The 20,672-nt window shown below is 49.4% G+C and overlaps 1 protein-coding gene across 1 annotated transcript in view; it reads left to right on the plus strand.

Moving 5' to 3' along the window:
• The first annotated feature begins 61 nt into the window (after nucleotides 1-61).
• The window catches only part of MYO5C (myosin VC), a 95,119-nt gene continuing 74,508 nt past the window's right edge, over nucleotides 62-20,672 (plus strand). Inside the window, exons 1-8 of the mRNA XM_006168784.3 lie at nucleotides 62-136; nucleotides 271-381; nucleotides 5,416-5,581; nucleotides 6,798-6,942; nucleotides 9,329-9,485; nucleotides 12,757-12,900; nucleotides 13,574-13,655; nucleotides 16,609-16,716. Of these exons, the coding sequence (XP_006168846.1) occupies nucleotides 62-136; nucleotides 271-381; nucleotides 5,416-5,581; nucleotides 6,798-6,942; nucleotides 9,329-9,485; nucleotides 12,757-12,900; nucleotides 13,574-13,655; nucleotides 16,609-16,716 (988 nt within the window). The remainder of the gene's footprint in view (nucleotides 137-270; nucleotides 382-5,415; nucleotides 5,582-6,797; nucleotides 6,943-9,328; nucleotides 9,486-12,756; nucleotides 12,901-13,573; nucleotides 13,656-16,608; nucleotides 16,717-20,672) is intronic.

Genomic DNA, 20,672 nt, shown 5'->3' on the forward strand with positions numbered 1-20,672 from the left:
TTTCCGCCCCCCCCCCAGGCCTTCAGTTTTCAAGGTGTATCTGGGAGGCTCTGGGAATTCCATGCCCTGTAAAGTGAAGCAGCTAAGCCTAACATCATGCAGACTCATAGAAGGTTACATCATAAGCAAAAGTCAGGTGAGAGTATTGCTAACGAAGGATCTGACCTGGTGATCAGAGGGAACCTTCTTGTGTCTGATCATCTGATGGCCTGTATTTTTTTTTTTTCCCTGACAATACTGACATTAAACCTGTTTTATTCCATTGGTCAGTTCAACAGGGTCTGGATTCCCGATCCTGAAGAGGTTTGGAAGTCTGCTGAAATAGCAAGGGACTACAGAGTCGGTGACAAAGCCCTGCGCCTCCTGCTGGAAGATGGCACGGTGAGGGTCCCTGCTGGTCACGGTGATGGTGTGTACGAAGGGGTAACTGAGGCGCTTGGGGGCTGGGGGCAGATGGTAAGTGGGCGCTGGTGTCATAGCCCATATGGCTCCTCCCATGGGTTTGTGCTCTCCTACTCCCCTTCCACCAGCCGCGTGCTGCCCTATACTGCAGGCAGCTCGCGCCCTCCATGGCCTGGCTGCAGACACCGTAACCTACTCCGTGCTGTGTGCTGCATGCCCGAGAGGAGCCAGAGCGGTGGTCAGCCCTGTGGCGTCACGGTCTCACAGCGAGACTGGGCACAGATGAGACACTGGAGGCGAGTGAGCCTGAGGCTTCAGCTGATGCAGAAAAAACACAGATGGGAAGAGCAAGAGGGGGAGAGGAAGAAAGGAGGAGGAGGTGTCAGTGGAGACTGGGGAGAGGAAGCCAGACTATGAATGTATAGACATACAGAAGGTTCTGGACCAGCCAGTGGCGCAGTGGGTAAGGTGGCTGGATCCTACAGGGCTGATAGAGTGGTCCGAGTCCTGCACCTGGTGGCTGGAGAAATATGCTGGGCATGTGTGTGCGTACCCAAAATCCTGAGAGGAAGGAGAATGGAGAAGGGATTGTGGTATGGTCATCCCCCATGGGGGTTCTCTCTTTCTCTCTCAAGTATATGTGCCCTGTAGCAAATTAAAATAAATAAATAAAAAGAAATATAAGGTTGAGGAGCTCTAGGAAGGTGTGCAGTCAGAACTGGACAGAGGACTTGTGCTGTCTGGATGCACAAGGCCATGCGGGCAAGGTCCTCTGCATATGCAATGCTGCAGTTTAGCATGGACGAAAATGGCCCGTTTACATAGAACTGGACAGAGGATTTGTGCTGTCTGGATGCACAAGGCCGTGCGGGCAAGGTCCTCTGTATATGCAATGCTGGAGTTTAGCATGGACGAAAATGGCCCGTTTACAGACAGGATGCAGTGTTTCCCATCAGACCATGCTGGGCTGGAAGCCATTTCCTGAGATCCCGGGCAGGGAGACAAACAGCAGTTAAGGGCCCATCCTCTTGGCATGGCCACTCACTGAGTCTGGGACAGTAGCCCTTCGGTTCCCTTAAATGGAAAGGGAGATAACAAGGCGCATCATTGCGGGCTGCCGAAGGTCGGTGAGACGGTCCGTGTGTGCAGTGCAGACGCGAGGCGGCCCGTGAGAGAATGCTGCTGCTCCCCTTGGGCCGCCCCTTTCCCGTCAGTGGCCCCTGCAGCTTCTGTTGAGTACCGCCTGTGTACAGTCGAGGTTCTGATTAGGGACTGGATGACCTTGCTGGGGAGAAAACCCTCAAGGCAGCAGTTGCAGTGGCAGATTGTCTCGTAGTGCAGTCAGAAGGCTGTAGGCCCTGAGCTGCCCAGGAGGGCCAAGGAGGGGCGGGAGAGGGGGCAGGCAGCCTGGCTGCCCTTGAGCTCAACCCATTGTCTCCTCCACGAAGGACAAAGCCTGCCGGCTGTTGGAAACTGTCACCTCCACCTGTCAATCTGCTGCCCTTCACATTTCCCCCCTTCCCCAAAGACAGTCTGTCTCTCTCCTTCTCTCTCTCTTTTCCTCTCTTTGTGTCTCTCACACATAATACAAATAACTGAACTAGATTGAGGGTTGTTGACTTAACACAGAAAACAGGGTGACTGTCCCTGTGAAGTCTGTTAAGGGGGTCGGATCCCACATGGCCAACCATGGTTCAGATCCCAGCCCTGACAGCTTCAAAAACATGCTGGGCCCATGTGCACGTGTGCCCCAGATCCTGATGGGATGGAGAGATGGAAGGAGGAGAGCTGCGGCCTGGCCATGTACCACGGGAGGACGCTTTTCTCGCTCTGCTAGAGCACATGCCCTCTGGCAAAATAATGTAGAAACCAAAACCAGAAAAACTCAAACAGGGAAAGTAAACATCACATAGAAGCATTTTTTTCCTTGATTTTATTCTGAAAATAAGAGTGTGTAGAATGGCAGTCTTCTGGCTGGGGGCAGGTCCACAAATGGAGTAGCTCTGGTAACCACGGGGCGGGAGCAGCTGCGAGGACCTGCATCTAGCTGGCTCAGGTCACTCCGAGCTGTTCACCTTAGACAAAATCTGCCCAACCAACCCACAAAACCGTGGTTGGCATCACAGGAGGCACCGTGATAGAGCGAGCCCAGGCCCGTGCTGATGCGTGACCTAGGATGACGAGCTCTATCTTTCTCAGTGTCTGTTACGTGGGGTAATCACGCCCTCCATGGAAGGCAGTGTTGGGGGTTAAATGAAACAGTCAGTGCTGGCCTGGGGTTTGCACAGTGGCACCCACTAAGAGGTGGCACTTGCCACCTCCAGGATCCTGGGGTTTGCACAGTAGCACTTACTAAGAGGTGGCACTTGCCACCTCCAGGATCAGAGATCAAAAGGAAGCTGGCAGTGCTCTGGAAAGGCAGTCTGGGAAGGTGGAAGGGAAACAAGCTTGCTGGGTGACCTTCCTCAAGTTGCTTTACCTCTCTGGGCTTCATGTCCCCCAGTTGTGAAGGGAGAATGCTGGAGCCAGAGTGCCCTGACACTTGCAGGCCCAGCGGCCTGTGGTACCCCTGCCACAAAGATGCCGACCTTACCTTTGCTCAGACAGCTACTTTAGGAACGCAGACGGCCCCTGGCTGAACGATGGTTTGGGTTAGGATTTTTCACGTTTACGATTAGCAGAAACTGTAATGTGAGTACCTGTAGTCCCATTCTGTTGTCACTTTCAGTACAGTATTTAACAAATTATGTGAGATAGTCAACACGATTGTAAAATAGGCTTTGTGTTCGGTCCTTTTGCCCAATTGCCAGCTAATGTGAGTGTTCTGAGCACTTTCTTTTTTCTTTTTAGTTTGCTATAGGGTGCTCTCTGGAGAGAGAGAGAAAGTGAGAAATCACCCCCAAGGGGAGATGCCATGCTGCTATCTCTTCTCTTCCATTTTCCTCTTGGGATTTTAGATGGGCACACACATGCGCTCAGTCTGTTTTTCAAGTCACTGGATCCAAGACTGGAACCATGAAGTTGACTATGTGAGACCAGCTGCCTTAACCTCCACACCACCTGCCAGGCCTGTTCTGAGCACATGTAAGGTAGGTTAAGCTAGGCCAGGGATCCCTAACCCCCAGACCGTGGACCAGTACTAGTCTGTGGCCTGTCAGGACCGGGGCCACACAGCAGGAGGTGAGTGGCGGGGGAAGTGTCATCAGTATTTCCAGCCACTGCCCATTGCTCGCTTTACCACCTGAGGTCCGGCTTCTGTCAGATCAGCAAGGTATTAGATTCTCATAGGAGTGCAAACCCTAGTGTAAATTGCACATAAGAGAGACCTAGGTTTTGCACTCTCATAAACCACCCTCCACCCCCTCCCCATCCCTGGTGCCAAAAAGGATGGGGACCGCTGAGCTAAGCTGTGATGTTTGGTGGTGCAGGTGTATTTGCTGCATTTTTAATATACAATACCTTCTTTTTTAAGATGATTTTCTGCTATAGGGTGTGTGTACTTGCTAGAGAAACAGAGAGAGACAGAGAGAAATCATCTCCTGGGGGGATGGCCATGCCACAATCCCTTCTCCTCCAGTCTTCTCTCAGGATTTTGGGCACACACGCACATGCACCCGATGTGAACTTGAAGCCTCCAGGTCTGGGACTCAAACCTCAGTTGGCCATGTGGGAGTCCAGCAATGTAACCATTACACCATCTGCTGGTCCCATCGATTTATGGTATTTTCAGTTCACAATGGATTCATTGGAATGTTGCCCCAGCCAGATTGAGGAGCACCTGCTCTGGATTCCATCTGGTAGAAAAGGGCCGAGCCTGGGAAAGCTTCAGCTCGGCTGAGAATGACAGGAACAGGCAGCCCTGCAGGGGGCGCCGTGAGTCCTTGGGCACGTGTGTGACTGCAGACAGGATTCATCTGCCCCAGGGACCAGGACAGCCCCCTACCCACCCCACCCCCGGCTCCTTTAGACACTTCTCACCACCATGTCTGTCAACTTTGATTAGAAGTTCGACATCCTCAGAGCTAAAAGAGACCTAGGGTCATCATCGTGTCATTTTGGTAGCAGCATCCTGCTTCCAAGTGAAAACATCCATGGCCGCCACATTCGATCTACATTCAGGTGGAGCCGCTGTGGTAGGATTCAGGGTAGCTCACGGAGTTTCCCTGTCACCCCTCACCAAGGCCTCTGTGGCTCTGAGGACCCTGCTCTGGTCCAGCCCCCTTCACAGATGAAAGCAGTGAGGCCCAGAGGAGGAGGGTGAGCCATCTCAGGGCACTCAGCCTGGCTGCGGCCCTTTCATTAGTCAAGAGTCAGCTATGGGGCCAGTGGTGGTGTGATGGTTAAAGTGGCTGGATCCCACATAGTAGACTGCATGGTTCGAGTCTCAGCTCCATCAGCTTGAAAAACACATCAGGCATGTGTGCATGTGTGCCCAAAATCCTGAGAGGAGAATGGAGGAGAAGGGATTGCAGCTCTGGGGGGGTGCTTTCTCATTCTCTCCCTCCCCCCTTTCTCTTTCTGGCAAGCACATATGCCCTATAGCTAAAATAAATAAATAAAAAGTCAGCTATAGGACCAGCAGTTGGTGTAATGGCTATGTCACTGGACTCCCATGTAGTTGACCGTGGTTCAAGTCCTGGACCCAGTGGCTTAAACTCCCACCAGACGCATGTGCATGTGTGCCCAAGATCCCGAGAAGAGAATGGAGGAGAGGGGATTGCAGTGTGGCCATCCTCCCTGGGGGGTGATTTCTCACTTTCTGTCTCTCTGTTTCTCTCTGTCTTTCTGGCGAGCGCAAGCACCCTATAGCAAAAACAACAACAACAACAACAACAACACACCCCCCCCCAAATAAAAGGTCAGCCATGACAATTATCTTCCCACTGCTATGAATAGGTTTGTTTTTCAGTGTCTGCAATGACTCTGGTAGGAGGTGGATGGGACAAAGGACAGTGCCTCAACAGAAACACCAAAAATCTTTATTTCTAGAATTTCAAATCTGTCTGTCCACAGGAGCTGGATTATCCCATTGATCCAAAATCTCTGCCCCCACTTCGGAACCCTGAGATCCTCGTGGGCGAGAATGACCTCACGGCCCTCAGCTACCTCCATGAGCCCGCGGTACTCCACAATCTCAGGATCCGCTTCGCGGAGTCCAAACTCATTTACACCTACAGTGGTAAGGACGGGGCTCTGGAACGTCAGTCAGGGCTGGCGCTGTCACGCTTGCTGCCTAGAGCATCCTGGTTTTGTGTTAACTTATATTTTTGCTGTGCTTCTAGACTTTGTTATAAAAAGAGAGAAGAGTCTAGGTAAGGAGAACCTTCGACAAGGACTGACACTTCGGGAACCAGCAGTTAGTGTAATGGCTATGTCGCTGGACTCCCACGTAGTCGACTGCAGTTCGCGTCCAGGACCCCGTGGCTTAAAACTCACACCAGGCGCGTGTGCATGCGTGCCCAAGATCCCGAGAGGAGAATGGAGGAGAAGGGATTGCGGTGTAACCATCCCCCCTGGGGGGTGATTTCTCGCTTTCTATGTCTCTGTCTATCTGTCTGGCGAGCACACGTGCCCTATAGCGAAAACCTCTCCAAAAAAAAAAAAAAAAACAAAAACAAAGACTGACACTGGACCACTGAGGAAAATAGACATGACCAAGCTTGTGTTTGAGTTTCTCACTGGATCTGGTACATGTGTTTAAGCGGGGTCTCATATCCCAAGTAGTGGGGACCACAGGAGCACCTCCCTACCCAGCTCTTACAAACAGGGTTGTGCTACGTTGCTCACGCTGGCTGCGAACTTGGGGCCCTCCTGCCTCAGCCTCCCAGTTAGCTGGGGCCACAGGCACATACCATGCTCAGCTTTAGGGCATGCCAGTAATCTCATCCAGGCCCCCATGTGGCCTCCCGCTGATGGCCAGTGTGTGCTGCTGTGGCTGGCCAGACCTGGTACATGTATTACTCACTGTGGGCAGTGACATTATTGTCACATTTACACTGCAAATTGCTAGAGCCTCCCAGTTTGGGGGCATTGCCGTGCGCCATCTCACCCAGTCTTGGCACAGCCTGGAGGTCTAGATGATTGGCCAAGAACCGAGATTCAGAGCATTTAAGTGACCTGCCTAAAGCCATGGGAAAAGGGTTTTTGTTTGTTTGCTTTGTGTTTTTAAACATTTATTTGTTTGTTTGTTTGTTTGTTTGTTATGATCTTCAAGCCACCAGGTCCAAGACTAAAACCATGTTCAGCCATAGGGGAATCTAGCACCTTAACCACCACGCCACCTGCCAGCCCCAGCTATGGAAAAAAAGTTAAATAAAAGGCAGAACTGGCATTTCTCAAAAAAAACCTGAATCGAGGGGCAGAAAGAGTCCTGTAACTGCACTTTACTCCCTCAGGAATCATTTTGGTGGCCATGAATCCTTACAAGCAGCTGCCGATCTACGGAGACGCCATCATTCATGCCTACAGCGGGCAGAACATGGGCGACATGGACCCGCACATATTTGCCGTGGCGGAAGAGGCCTACAAGCAGATGGCCAGGTAGCTTCCTGTGGGCTGGGCTTCCTCTCGCTCCCCCAGAGCTCTGTGCATTGGCTGGGCCCTCACAGTGAAGGGAAGCTCCCTAGGGCTCCGCAGTCAGCCAGGGAGGGCACTTCACTGCACAGACTACCCGGAGTGAAGAGGAAGTGACCATTCTGTGCAGCTGACTGTGGAGACCGTGATTCCTGGCTTTTGTGCCTCCTCGCAGACACCAGCCTGGGATGGCAGACTTTTCTCCTGTAGCGTGTCTGGTTGGAGGAATGGGAACTTTCTCTCTATCGTGTGTCATCCTACTCTTTTCCTCCCCCATTCAAAGATGCAGGACCTCGTGCAGACAAGCACAGATCTTAGCTGCAGGAGATCCGCTGTTCACTAATTTCACTGCTGGGTTTTTGCACAGCCTTGTGGAGCTTTTGTCTTGCTGGTGAGCATTTAGGAAGAGCCGCCCATGAACCAGGCACCAGGCATGCACCCCCTACATCACCTGGACACCCTCAGGAGAGGCAGTGAGCTGGATGCCTGGCAGTAAACTGAGCTTCAGAGGATGATCGCCCAAGGTCACACAGCAAGGAAAACTCAGAGTGGGAGCTCGTGCTCAGATTTTTTTTGACTCCAAACGCCACTTATTTTCTCCTTATTGTTCCCTTTTGGCTTCCATGTGTTCCGTAAAGTATGGAGAAGGAGATCTCTTTACAGTTTGCAGAAGGACTTTCACACAGAGCAGTCTCCTGAGAGTTGTACAGTACTTTTAGCTATTTGCCGTGGAACCCTAGGACAGCACTGGTCTCGCTCGGCTCTGTGTCCTCTGTGAGCCGGACATTCAGGGGGTACCCAGTCCTGGCTCCGCTGCTTATAATCGGGGGAAACGGTGAATTAAATAGGGCAGAAGTGTGTGGCTCTCTCTGCAGAGAAGTCTGATGGGCAGTCCGGGGTGAGGCTGTCTCTTCTGAGTTATCAGAGACCTGGTGCCCTCTGGCTCCTCTGTCCCTGGGGTGGGACTCTCTTCCTCAGGGCCAAGGTAGTACACAGCCACTTCCATATTCCAGGTGACACCCTGTCCGAAGGAAAAGGGTGAGAAGATTTCCCAGAAACCCCACAAAGCATGTCTCCCAGCTCATCAGTCAGGACCTAGTCACTGGCCACACCTGGCCAGCAGTCTCAGGGGAGGTCGTGTGCTCCGTGCCTGGGGTCAGGTCACTTTAGCTCTGAATGGCCACTTTACTCGACTGTAAATAGATACATATGTCAGGATGTTGTGAAGCTTGAATGAGATGCTGCATGAAGTATTCACCCGGCCCCTGGCACACAGCAGGGCTAGGTATGTAGAACAGCTTTGTGATAAGGTTTCACCATCTAATCTTATGGTGAAAAGTGTAGTCCATTTTAAAAAAGCTCTAATTATGCAACAGCAGGTTGGCTTACAGAGCACATATGTTCCAAAGCACATTTTGAATAATTGCTCTCAAAATAATGTCTCTGAAATGTTTTTGTATTTCAGTGGGATGTGTAGAAGGGAGCTGACATCAGGCCCCAGACTGCTCTCTGTGGGGGCCTGCTGGAGAGGTTGGTCTATGGCCAGCCTCTGGATTTCAGAAGGGCTTCCACTATTTCCTCATTGGGAGTTTGCGGGTGGCATGGTGTTTGAGGCGCTGGGCTCCCACATGGCTGACCACAGTTTGAGTCCCAGACCTGACAGCTTGCTTTCTCACTCACTCTCTCTCTCTGTCTCTCTCTGGTGCATGCACACCCTCTAGCAAATTAAGAAATAATAATAATGATGATAAAATCCAGTAATTTTTTTTTTTTTAAAAGGGGGCTTGTTGTACCTAAGTTTAAAATATTTATGTAGACACTGGCATTTGTGCTGAGTACCTGCTTTCCCTTGGAGTCGAGAATTCGGGTGTGTGCTCGGCAGAGGGCGGCCACTCAGTGTCTGATGCGCTTCCCTGGTAGATGGTGTTTCACACACGCAGTCACGGCCACTGCTGGAGGAGTGGAGTGCGTCCTGTGTGATCCTAGAGGGGCTCCTGGGAGGAATTCCTCTGGAATTCACCCACGGGCTCTTTCCGATTTTGCTCTTTATCCTGTGGTGTAGTACATTTAGCCATGAGTACAGCTGTCAGCTGAGTCAAAATGGAACCTGGGCTTGGTCTTCGGGACCCACAGCAGAGTACACACAGCGGGAAACAACATCGTGCGTTCTGCTTGACCACACAGGGAAGAAAAGACTAGAAGGAAACCCACCGAAGTTGGAAACAGTTCCTTAGAGGGATGAAGCAAAAGTTTCCCTTCTTCTACCTTGTCTGTGGTTTTCTCAATGAGCATATATTGCCTTTTTAATGAGGAGAAATCGACGTTAAAAAATCCTTTCATTTATTTGCTTTAGAAACAATAGAAACCAGTCAATAATTGTAAGTGGGGAGTCAGGGGCCGGCAAGACCGTGTCTGCCCGCTACGCCATGAGGTACTTCGCCACCGTCAGCAAGTCGGGCAGCAACGCTCACGTGGAGGACAAGGTCCTGGCGTCCAATCCCATCACGGAGGTGCGTGCCACTGCGCATGGCAGGGGCGGGGTGGGGCCGGAGATGGGCATGGTGAGTGCGCTGTCCCTGACTCACTCACTTCCCACACTTTAAAGGCCAGAGGGACGTCTGTTCTCTGAGGGATTTGAAGTCTGGAGGTAGGAACAGAGATCGCTCTTCCCAGACTCTCTCTCCCCTCCTCTTGCCAGGCTAGAAATTCTGCCCCTGGATTCCAGAAGTCCCCTGTCTACACTGCGGTCCCAGGGGGACTGCCCTCACCTCAGACCTCACTGGTGCACTGGCGTTCGTTCTCCAGCTAAGGGGCGTCAGCGTCTGTGAGCTGGTGGTCAGATTCCGAGGGATTTCGCGAGTGCATTGCCGTCCTTGGTAGCTTCAGTCAGTCGTGGTGGGAGTGGTAGGAGCTTTGCAAACTAGCACATGCCACCTATCAAGGCTCTTCCTCCTTCCCCTCCCCAAGAGCCGGTTTACCAGCATACCCCTGACTGGGGCAGAGGTGGGCGAGGCCAACCACGGTAGTGCCCAGGGGTGAGATGACTGCTCAGAGAAGGGGCATCGGAAAGGCACAGGAGAGGGCCCCCAAAGCCACCTCTGGCTGCCTCCCACAGTGGGAGAAGGGTGGATTTGAACTTATTTGGAAGCCTGGCAGATAAGAAGAACTAAACTCTTCCTGCTTTCTTAAATCAAAATCCTCAGTGGATATTCATCAGGCCACCTACTTTGCATAGGCTGTACGTCAAGTAATAGGAAAGAGGGGTGGCAGGTGGCGTGGTGGTTAAGGGCGCTGGACTCCCACGTGGCCGACTGCGGTTCAAGTCCCAGAGCTGGCAGCTTGCTCTCTCACTTTCCCTCTCTCTCACTTGCTCTGCCCTCTGGTCAAAATTAAATAAATAAACAAAGTTTGAAAAATAATAATTCTTTTAGGAAAAAAAAAAAGGAACAAGAAAGAGTAAGACCCAGTCTCCAAGTTTAAGACTCCTCTAATCTGTAGTAACAGAAGCATGTTTGTTTTTTTTTTAAAGAATTATTTCTTTATTGTCTTTATTTTTCAATTTTGACCAGAGAAAGAGAGAGAGAACACAAGCACAGGTGTGGGACTCGAACCATGGTTGGCTATGTGAGAGTCCAGGCCCTTAGCCACCACACCACCTGCCGGCCCTCAGAAGCATGTTTTAAAATGAAATAGAAACCTAAGGGGGAGGGGAAGAAGCTGGTACATGTTTTAAAATGAAATAGAAACCTAAGGGGGAGGGGAAGAAGTTGGTAAACACTGTGAGGTTTACAGCCCGGAGGCACGGCAGGGCCAGAAGCATCGGTCACATTTCAAGGTCGCAGGTGAAAAGCCGTGGCGGAGAAGCACCAAGTGCAGTGCCCAGTGGGTAGTGTTGTGGGGTTAGATAGGGGCTGTCCCCCGCCGGATGTGAGCTCCTGAAGGCAGGACCATGTCTGTCTGGGTCACCTTCGCTAACTGAGCACATGACATTTGGTAGTGCCTATGTGTTCACTGACGCATGATGTCGCCCTGGGCAGGACTTGCAGGGTGGGTGTAGAAGCAGGTCTTTGCAGACAGAGGGTGTTCAGGAGGGAGCACACAGGGTGGAGAGAGACGGAAATCAAGAACAGAGGCAAAAAGCAAAAATCATGCTCGGAGAGTAGCAGGGATGCGAGAGAGAGCGCAGTTTTTTGGGTTTTGTTTTTATTGAATTGACGCATGATGTCGCCCTGGGCAGGACTTGCAGGGTGGGTGTAGAAGCAGGTCTTTGCAGACAGAGGGTGTTCAGGAGGGAGCACACAGGGTGGAGAGAGACGGAAATCAAGAACAGAGGCAAAAAGCAAAAATCATGCTCGGAGAGTAGCAGGGATGCGAGAGAGAGCGCAGTTTTTTGGGTTTTGTTTTTATTGAATAGAAAGTTTGAGTAGGAAAGTAGTAAGGGTGAGGAGAGAGCAAGGTCTGGAGGAAGGATGTCTTTTTGCTCTGTTTTATTTTTGCCACAGGGTATGTGTACTAGTCAGAGAGAGAGCAAGGGAAAGCGAGAAAGCTTCCCCCCACCCGCCAGAGGGGATGGCCAGGCCACAACCCCCTCTCCATTCTTCTCCTGGGCATGTACACACATACTCCCAGTTTGTTTTTGAGCTGCCAGGTCCAGGACTCGAACTATTATTGACCATGTGGGAGTCCAGTGCCTTAACTACTATACCACCTTCTGGCCCCACAATCTTTTATTTATTTTTTTTTTAAATAGATTTTTGCCATAAGGTGTGTGTTCATTGAGTAGAGACAGACAGAGGGAAAGTAAGAAGTCATCCCCTCCCCAGGGGGATGGCCACCCCACAGTCCTTTCTCCTCCATTGTCTTCCTGGGATCTTGGGTAAACATGCACATGTGCCTGGTGTGATTTTCAAGCCACTGGATCTGGGATTTGAACTGCGGTTGGTCAGATGGAACTCCAGCACCTTAACCACCACATCACCTGCTGGCCCCTGGATGTCAACTTTGAATTGAGCATCTGTGGTATTTGGGGCCTGGATGAGTGGAGGTACTTTACGTTGTCTCATTTAGTCCTCCAACTCCGTCAGTGTCTTAGCTTGGACTGTTTAACAAAGTACCGTAGACCAGGTGACTTACAAACAACAGAAAGTTATTTCTCACAGTGCTGGAGGTTAGGGTGTGAGAGGTCGGGCCCTATGTCAGGGCCACAGACCGACATCTTCTCACTGTACCCTCCCACGATGGCAAGAGAGAGCTCTCGGTGATCCCGTTTACGGAGGCACTGAGTGTCCAGGGGTGAGGGCCCTCCCTCATGACCTACAGCTGCCCAAAGGCCCACCTTCAAATACCAACAGATAGGTTAGGAGGACTTCAGTGTAAGGAATGGGGGAGGGAGACGGTCTACAAACCTTCAGTCCACCGCAGTAAGATGCTTATTATTCCCGTATTAAAGACAGAGAAATTCCGCCTTGGAGAGAAGGAGCAGCTTTTCCAGCATCACACAGACAGCAAAGGCAGAACCCAGGGCCACGGGAAGGAAGAGCCAGTGCTCTTCCTGATCCAGTGTGGCCTCTCCTAGCTGGGTAGAGGAGAGCCTGACCGCAGGCCCATGGCGTGCCTGTTCTCTGTCAGCCTCACACTCCTCTTCTCCTTCCCTGGCCCCAGACCTCCTCCTGCTAATGAAAACTTCCCAGTGTACAGGACTGGATTTCACTTAAAACTGCTCCAGTAGTTTTGATGCAAAGTTCTCGTGATGTTACTCCTAGAGAGTCCCGTGTTTTGCAGGCCGTCGGCAATGCCAAGACCACCCGCAACGACAACAGCAGTCGGTTTGGGAAGTACACAGAAATCAGTTTTGACGAGAGACATCAAATCATAGGCGCCAACATGAGAACTTACCTCCTGGAGAAATCCAGAGTTGTCTTTCAAGTAAGGATGAGAAGAGTAGTTAAATTTCCTTTTCCTCAACTTTAAAGTATTGTTTACATTTATGCACCTATTAGACAGCCTACATTGTTCTATGAATTAAATAAAGTTCTCCTTTCATTTGCAGTTTAGATTTTCCCCCCATTTATTAAAAGCAAAAGCTGGACGGAGAGATGCTGTAGCAAGGGGAGCTGTATGCCTGAGGGAAAAGCTCACATTCTAAACCTGAGGCACCTAGAAAATCCTTATCATTCAAAGGTCAAGGTTATTTTTCTGACACATACATGCTGCTTGTGACAGACAAAGCCATATGGCTGGCATTTCTATCAGGAAGGGAATGGGATTAGAGCTTGCATGGGGCTTTTTAGGGGAGAGCTGTTTCAAAATGGAGGAAATTCTCAGCGTCCTGGCCCAGGAGGAGAACACTCATTCTCATTTCACACACTGTTTTCATTTACTAGCGTTTCCTCTGGGGTCTGTTTGGAGGCCTGTCCCAGGTGTCTTACTCCCCACCTGGCTGAGAGGGAGGGCCTGCTGTGAGTCGTCATGAATATCAGCCCCACGCCCCATGGGGAATTGTCCTCAGGATTAGCCATTGAGGATCCTCTCCTTAGAGACCTGGCATGTTTGCTGTGAGGAGTTGGTGTAATCTGGGGGACTTTTCTTTATTTTACAGTCGGAAAATGAACGAAATTACCACATTTTCTATCAGCTCTGTGCCTCTGCGCAGCAGTCGGAATTTAAGCATCTCAAATTGGGTACGTGATGGATGGTGTGGAAGGAGCTCTTTTCTGTAAGGGTATATGCTCTCGGTTAATTTGTTACAAGAACTCGGCTTGTTTTTATTTTGTTTTCATTCGCTATGGAGTGTGTGTGCGCGTGTGAGAGGAAGAGAATGGGGAGCGCCCTCTGCAGAGTCCGTCCACTCCACGGTCCTCTTACTCCGTCCTCTGGCTTGTGGGTCCTAGGCCCTTGTGCATTTGCCTGGCGTGTTTCATGCTGACCAGGTGGGGAATTCGAACCTTGGTCACCACATGGGATCTGGCTTCTCTGAGTAGTGCATTAACGCTGCACCACAGAGCAGCCTCACAACTTTTTTTTTTTTTTAAAGAGAGTTTTTTGCTGTAGGGTGCATGTGCTTGCTGAAAAGACAGAGAGAGACAGAAGACAGAAAGTGAGAAATCACCCCTCAGGGAGGATGGCCACACTGCAATCCCTTCTCCTCCAGTCTCCTCTCGGGATTTTGGTGGGCATGCATGCACGTGTACCTAGCGTGAGTTTCAAGCCACTGGGTCTGAGACTCAAACCGCAGTCGACTACATGGGAATCCAGTGAAGTAACCACTATGCCACCTGCTGGTCCCCTAGCCCCAACAACTTTTTAAAAAATATTTTGTACAGGGGGCCGGAAGAAGGCGTGGTGATTAAGGTGCTGGCTTCCCATATGAACGACCGTGGTTTGAGTCTCAGACCTAGCATGTTGTTTTCTCACTTTTTCTCTCTCTCTCTCTCTCTCTTTCTCTCTCTCTCTCGTGAGCACACATACGCTATATCAGACTTTTCAAAAATAATAATGATAAGTAAAACTAAATCTTTAAGTTTTTTTCCTCCAAAGACATAAGTTTCTTGCATTTTGAGATTAGGATTCATGCATCTAACTAAGGAAATAGATTAGGGCTGGGGGTTAGGGAACTGAGCCAGGGAAAGGGAGCTTTTCAGCACTCGAGTTCTTCTCAAAGCTCCCTGGGTGACTGTGGCTATTCAGCTAGAACCACCGGAATCAGGCCTCTGAGAACTGGAAGTTACTGCTGTGAGTCCCTGAACTTTCCTTTTTATTTGCACATCCTTTAATAGTTAATATTTGTTTTTCTGCAACCAGCAGGTGATGTAATGGCTACGTCACTGGACTCCCATGTAGTTGACTGTGGTTCAAGTCCCGGACCTGGTGACTTAAACTCATGCCGGGCATGTGTGCATGTATGCCCCCCTCCCCAAAAAAGTTGTTTTTCTTACATATGTGACATAACTCACTGTCTTTTTTTTCCTTTTTCTTTTTTTTTGTAGAGAGATATTTTGCTATAGTGCACATGTACTCACCAGAGAGACAGAGAAAGGCAGAAAATGAGAAATCAACCCTCAGAGGGGATGGCCACACCAAAATCTCTTCTCTGTCATTCTTCTCTCTGGATTTTGGGCATTCATACACCTGTGCCCAGCATGAGTTTCAAGCCTCCAGGTCTGGGACTCAAACCATCATCAGTTATCTGCTGGTCCCCCATCATCTTTTTTAAAATTTATTTTTATTTTTTTAAAAGAATTATTTTATTTAACTTTATTTATTTAATTTTGCCCAGAGAGGGAGAGAGAGAAGGAGGGAGGGAGGGAGGGAGGGAAGAAAAGTAAGAAATCAAGCCGACAGGTTTGAGACTCAAACTGCGGTCGGCCATGTGGGAGTCCAGTACCCTTAACGACCATGTCACCTGCCGGCCCCCAAATTTAGTTTTATTTATTATTATTACCATTCTTTACTTTTCCATAGGACACGTGCACTTGCCAGAGGGAGAGAGAAAGTGATAAAGCACACCACCAGGTCCAGGACCTTGAACCACAGTTGGCCACATGGGAGTCTAGCACTCCAGCCACCATCCCCTTTGCTGGCCCCTCCTGTCATTCTGAACGAAGCATCTCTATTATAATTGGAACTTCCTTGATGATGCAGGGTCAGTTGTTCTGCAGAGTCATAGTTACACACTTTAGGGATGGCTAAGCTGCAGCGCTGTTGGCCTTCACCGCAGTAGCCCTGAACCCCAGGCTGTCACAGCTCTCCTGCTATGGTCGTTCACGTTCTGCAGGTAGGTGAGGATTGTGAGAGGTGACTTGCAGAGTGTTAGAGTTGCACTCACACTCTAATTTTGGAATTTTGCTTGCATTCTTAGAATCTAAGTTTCTGCAGATCTCAAATGAGATCAATGTCCATGCCTTGACTGAAGTATAGAATGTGCTCAGTGAACACGAAGGAAGCAGGGCTTTCTGAAGGAGGCTCTGCTGGTCACAGATGAGATGTACATGTGGTCATTCTCTTGATCGTAGTGATGATGTGTGATAATGTAGGACAGATGTATGTGAAAACTCACCTAATTGTGTGTGTGCCATTTATGTACTTTCAATAAACCTCAAAACACTATATAAACATGTCAGGTGTGGAAACAGAAACCACACCTGTGAACTTTAGAGTTAGGTTTGCATCTAAATTCTTGCCCTACTGTCAGCCGTGGGACCTGGAGCAAGTTGCTTCACTTTTTCTGAGCTTCAACTTTTGCATTTGTAATATAGAATTCCTCTTTCTTTTTGTTTTAACGTTTTTTTTCCCCTGGGATGCATGCATTTGCTGGGGAGACACAGAAAGAGATGGTGAGAGAGAAAGCAAGAACACATTCCGCAGAATGGATGGCCATGCTATAATTCCTTCTCTTCCATTCTCCTTCTGGGATTTTGGGCAGGCATGGATACGTGCCCGGCCTGATTTTCCAAGCCACCATGTCTGGAACTCAAATCATGGTCGGCCATGTGGGCCGACCACTGTAACCACCACGCCACCTGCTGGCCCCATAACAGAATTCTGAGGAATAAATGGAAATATGAAAAGCGCTTGACATAGCTCATTAAATGTTCGAATCTGTTACAGACATAACATCCTGATTTCTGATTTCAGGGAGTGCGGAAGAATTTAATTACACGAGAATGGGAGGCAGTACGGTTATCGAGGGTGTGAATGACAGAGCCGACATGATAGAGACTCAGAAGACCTTCAAGTTACTGGGTAAGTGAGAGTCCCCTGTGCAACGAGGTGGCCATTTCCTCTAGAAATAGAAGAAGAAAGAAAGAAAGAAAAGAAAGGGAAGAGAAGGTAGGAGTTCCGGCCTGCATGTGTTCTGAAGACTCCTCATAAGTTTTGATTTTAGAATGAGCTGATCATAATATATTTGGAGACTGAGTGGTTCGAACTGTGCTTTTGATTTAAAAGAGCTAGAAATTTGGGTCAGCAGGTGGTATAGTGTTTAAGACGCTAGCTAGTGCAGTTCAAGTCCCAGAACTGGTGGCTTGAAACTCACACCAGGCATGTGTGCATGTGTACCCAAAATTCTGAGAAACAAATGGAGGATAAGGGACTGTGGCATGGCCATACCCTCTGGGAGGTGATTTCTCACTCTCTTTCTCTGTCTCTCTAGTGAGATCACACACTCTGTAGCAAAATCTCTACCCCCCAAAACCTCCCCCCCCCCCCCCCCCCCAATACACACACAAATAAAACTAGGAATTAACACATTTCCTCTTTAGGTCTGTGGGTGTGCTTTTAGAGGCTTGGGCCTGAAGTCTTTTGGGTGCTCAAAAACCCTTCAGAGGTGGCTTCAAAGAAGACGGATGAGGGGCCAGCAGGCGATGTGGTGGTTAATGTCCTGGACTCCCACATTACTAACTGCAGTTCGAATCCTGGACCTGGTGGCTTGCTTTCTTGTTTTCCCTTTTCTCAGTGTGTGTGTCTCTCTCTGTCAAATTCAAATTAAAACAAAGAAAAAACAAAAAACCTCATAATAACAAATTAAATATATATATTTTTTTGGAGAGGTTTTTGCTATAGGGTGCGTGCGCTTGCCAGACAGACAGAGAGAGACTGAGAGACAGAAAGCGAGAAATCACCCCCCAGGGGGGATGGTCACGCCGCAATCCTTTTCCTTCATTCTCCTCTCAGGATCTTGGGCACACACGCACACACGCCCGGCATGAGTTTAAGCCACCGGATCTGGGACTCGAACCTCAGTCGACTACGTGGGAGTCCAGCAACATAGCCATTACGCTAACTGCTGGTCCCAATAAATAATTTTTTAAAAAAGGAAGACAGCTGGAGCAGCGGTCTACCTCACATCTGAAGTGTGGCATTGACCCCACTTGGCCTCCGTAGGCTTCTTCACAATGAGAATAACATAGCGACACTTACATGGAGCTTACGCCATGCCAGCACCAGCCCAAGCCCTTCACTGCCTATATGAACTCATTCAGACTACATAGCCACTCTGCGAAGTAGGTGCTGGTATTTCTCCCTTCTACAGTGGGGAACCTGAGGTACCACGATGCTAAGTGATTAACCCATGGTCACATGGCTCGTACAGAACAATTGGTTTTTGTAGTCTGGAGTCAGAAAACGTCTTGTTTATAGACAGAAAACCAAAGCATCTCCTTGAATGCCGACGCAGTTGGAGCAGGTACCGCTCACGGGACAGCCTGTTATTCTTGACCTCGCTCCACCTTTGCCCACGTGGAGCTCACGTGCAGAAAGGCTGTCTACCACGTGGCATTTGTAAAACTAGTCATTCACCTTCTCATTTTGTGTTGGTCTAGACATCACCTAGAACTGCCAGCAAAAGTGTCTCCTCAATAAGACTCCAGGCTGTTTACACCGTGCAGAAATCTCAGACCACCACTCCTGTCTGTTTTCTGTGGCCTGCTTGACCACATCTGAGTGTAAAAGGCAAGGAGTTTCTACTTGGTGCACGAAGAGTATGATTGAGTAGCTGAGGACGAAAGCCAGATGGTTTCCTGAGCAAAATTACCATTAGATTTGGTTCCTCCCTTGCTGGTTCGAAGACGACAATTTAAACATTCCTTAATCATAAGATAAACTCAGGACCAGTGGGTGGTGTGGTGGTTGAGTCGCTAGACTCCTATATGATTGACCATGGTTTGAGTCTTGGACCTAGCAGCTTGCTTTCTCACTTCCCCCCTTTCTTCTGGGGTGAACACGTGTTCCTTATAGAAAATTTTAAAATAATACTACTAAATAAAAAAAATTCTTTAAAAAAATAAGATAAACTCAATTGGTACTTATTTATATTAGACACTGGAGTGAAGCTGTCCATAAGATGGCTTTGTGAACTCTGTAGGGATTGTCACACTTTGCAGTGGGCTTCATTACAGACGTTAAACTGCTCAGCTATGACATACCAGCCTGACCTGGGGCGGGTTCCCAAACCTTACTCTGTCTTAGTCTCCTCCTCTGTAAAATGCGGACAGTGCTAGTTCTTACATAGTCCTGAGATGAGATGAGATGGTACCTGCCGAGAACTGAGGCCAGAGCCTAGGGCGCGTCCCACTCCCTTTTCCTCCTGGTTCTGCGCCCCGGGTGTCTTAGCTAGTGTGGAATTACCCTCTGAGGAAGCAGAGGGGCTGCCCTTTGTAAGGAGTGCCTTTCCTCTGTCGTCCTGCCGTTCCTTTCTCATTTGATTCAGCCACTGCTCCTGCTGTTGTCACGGCCCTTGGTTCTGACTTGGAAGCATTCAGACCTAGCCTGGACCTCAGGCCCATGCACAGGACCAGTGCGCGCCTCCTCGAAACCTACTTCCAGCCAGCTTTGCTTTTGTGTGGCTTTGTCTCACTAGAGAGAATGATTTCACTGAGGTCTTAAATTCGTTCTTTCCCATCGTTTTCACCCATTCTCTATTGCTTCTTAACTGAGTACCACAGAGCAGGTCATTTATAAAGAATAAATGTTGAAGCCAGCAGATGGCATAATGGCTATGTCACTAAACTCCCATGTAGTTGACTGTGGTTCGAGTCCCAGACCTGGTGACTTAAAACTCACACTGGGTGCGTGTGCGTGCGTGCCCAAGATCCCAAGAGGAGAAGGGAGGAGAAGGGGATTGCAGCATGGCCATCCCTCCGGGGTGGTGGGGGTGGTGATTTCTCACTTTCTATTTCTCTGGGAAGCCCACACACCCACTAGCTAAAGTCTCTCTTTAAAAAAAGACTAAATGTATATTCATTTCATGGCTTTGGAGTCCAGGGTCAAAGAGCTGCATCCAGCAGGAGTCTTGTTGGTGGGGACTCTCTGCAGAGTGCAGGGTCCCGTGTGAGGCAGCACATGGCAAGAAAGCAAAAGCTCATGGAAACCAAATTTTGACACATAAATTTGGGGGTGGGGGCACACTGACACTGTGGCACCATGATTGCTTTGGGGTAGTTCTCACTTTCTTGTTCCTGGAAGACATGCAGTGATTAAGTGACTTAGTCACGGAGTGCAGAGCGTTGGTAGGAGTGGCGGAATGAAGCGCCCGTGCTTTGCCATGTGGTTGCTTTTCTTTATCATTTACCCTGTGGTCTATTTCCGCTAGACAGGCTGTCCTTCAGATGAGGAATTAACTCCAAATGGAAAGGCTGCAAAGACTGCACTCAGTTTGAGCTGGAATCTTCCACATAGTTTTGGTTTGAAATCTTCTGCTACCTTGAGTTATTCTTCTTTAAAGTAGAGAAGACTGTAAGATAGGAAGTTATTTAGGAGCCTGGCCTCCCTGCTGTGGAAACATCCCATCCCGGATTTCCTTAAGTGGAAGGCAGTGGGTAGCTGTGGAGGCCTCTCGCACATGGGGCCTGCAGCATTTGTCCTTGCGGGAGTGGAGGGAGTCCTTAGCCTCCACTCCTCCCATTTTCATTCCAGTGAAGACCAGGGAGCCTACCCCACCTGCCCGAGGACACCTCCAGCCGTGACACCTCAATACTCACACCGGGACCCTGACCTGGCAAAGCCCAGCTCTCCCTGCGGGCCCTCTGTTGTGATTTCTGGGGTCGGCATAAAGTCCTTCCTAGCAGCTGGCCGAGTGTATTTTCAGCTCCAGAAAATGTGCTAATCGTCTGTGATGGTGGAATATGTTATGTATTCATAATTCATATTCCACCTACATCAGTCAGAGTCCCGACGGAACATGAGGCAAACTCAAAATAGGA

This window comes from Tupaia chinensis, unplaced genomic scaffold, assembly GCF_000334495.1.
Source record: "Tupaia chinensis unplaced genomic scaffold, TupChi_1.0 Scaffold146140_1, whole genome shotgun sequence".
In the NCBI taxonomy this organism is placed as follows: Eukaryota; Metazoa; Chordata; class Mammalia; order Scandentia; family Tupaiidae; genus Tupaia; species Tupaia belangeri.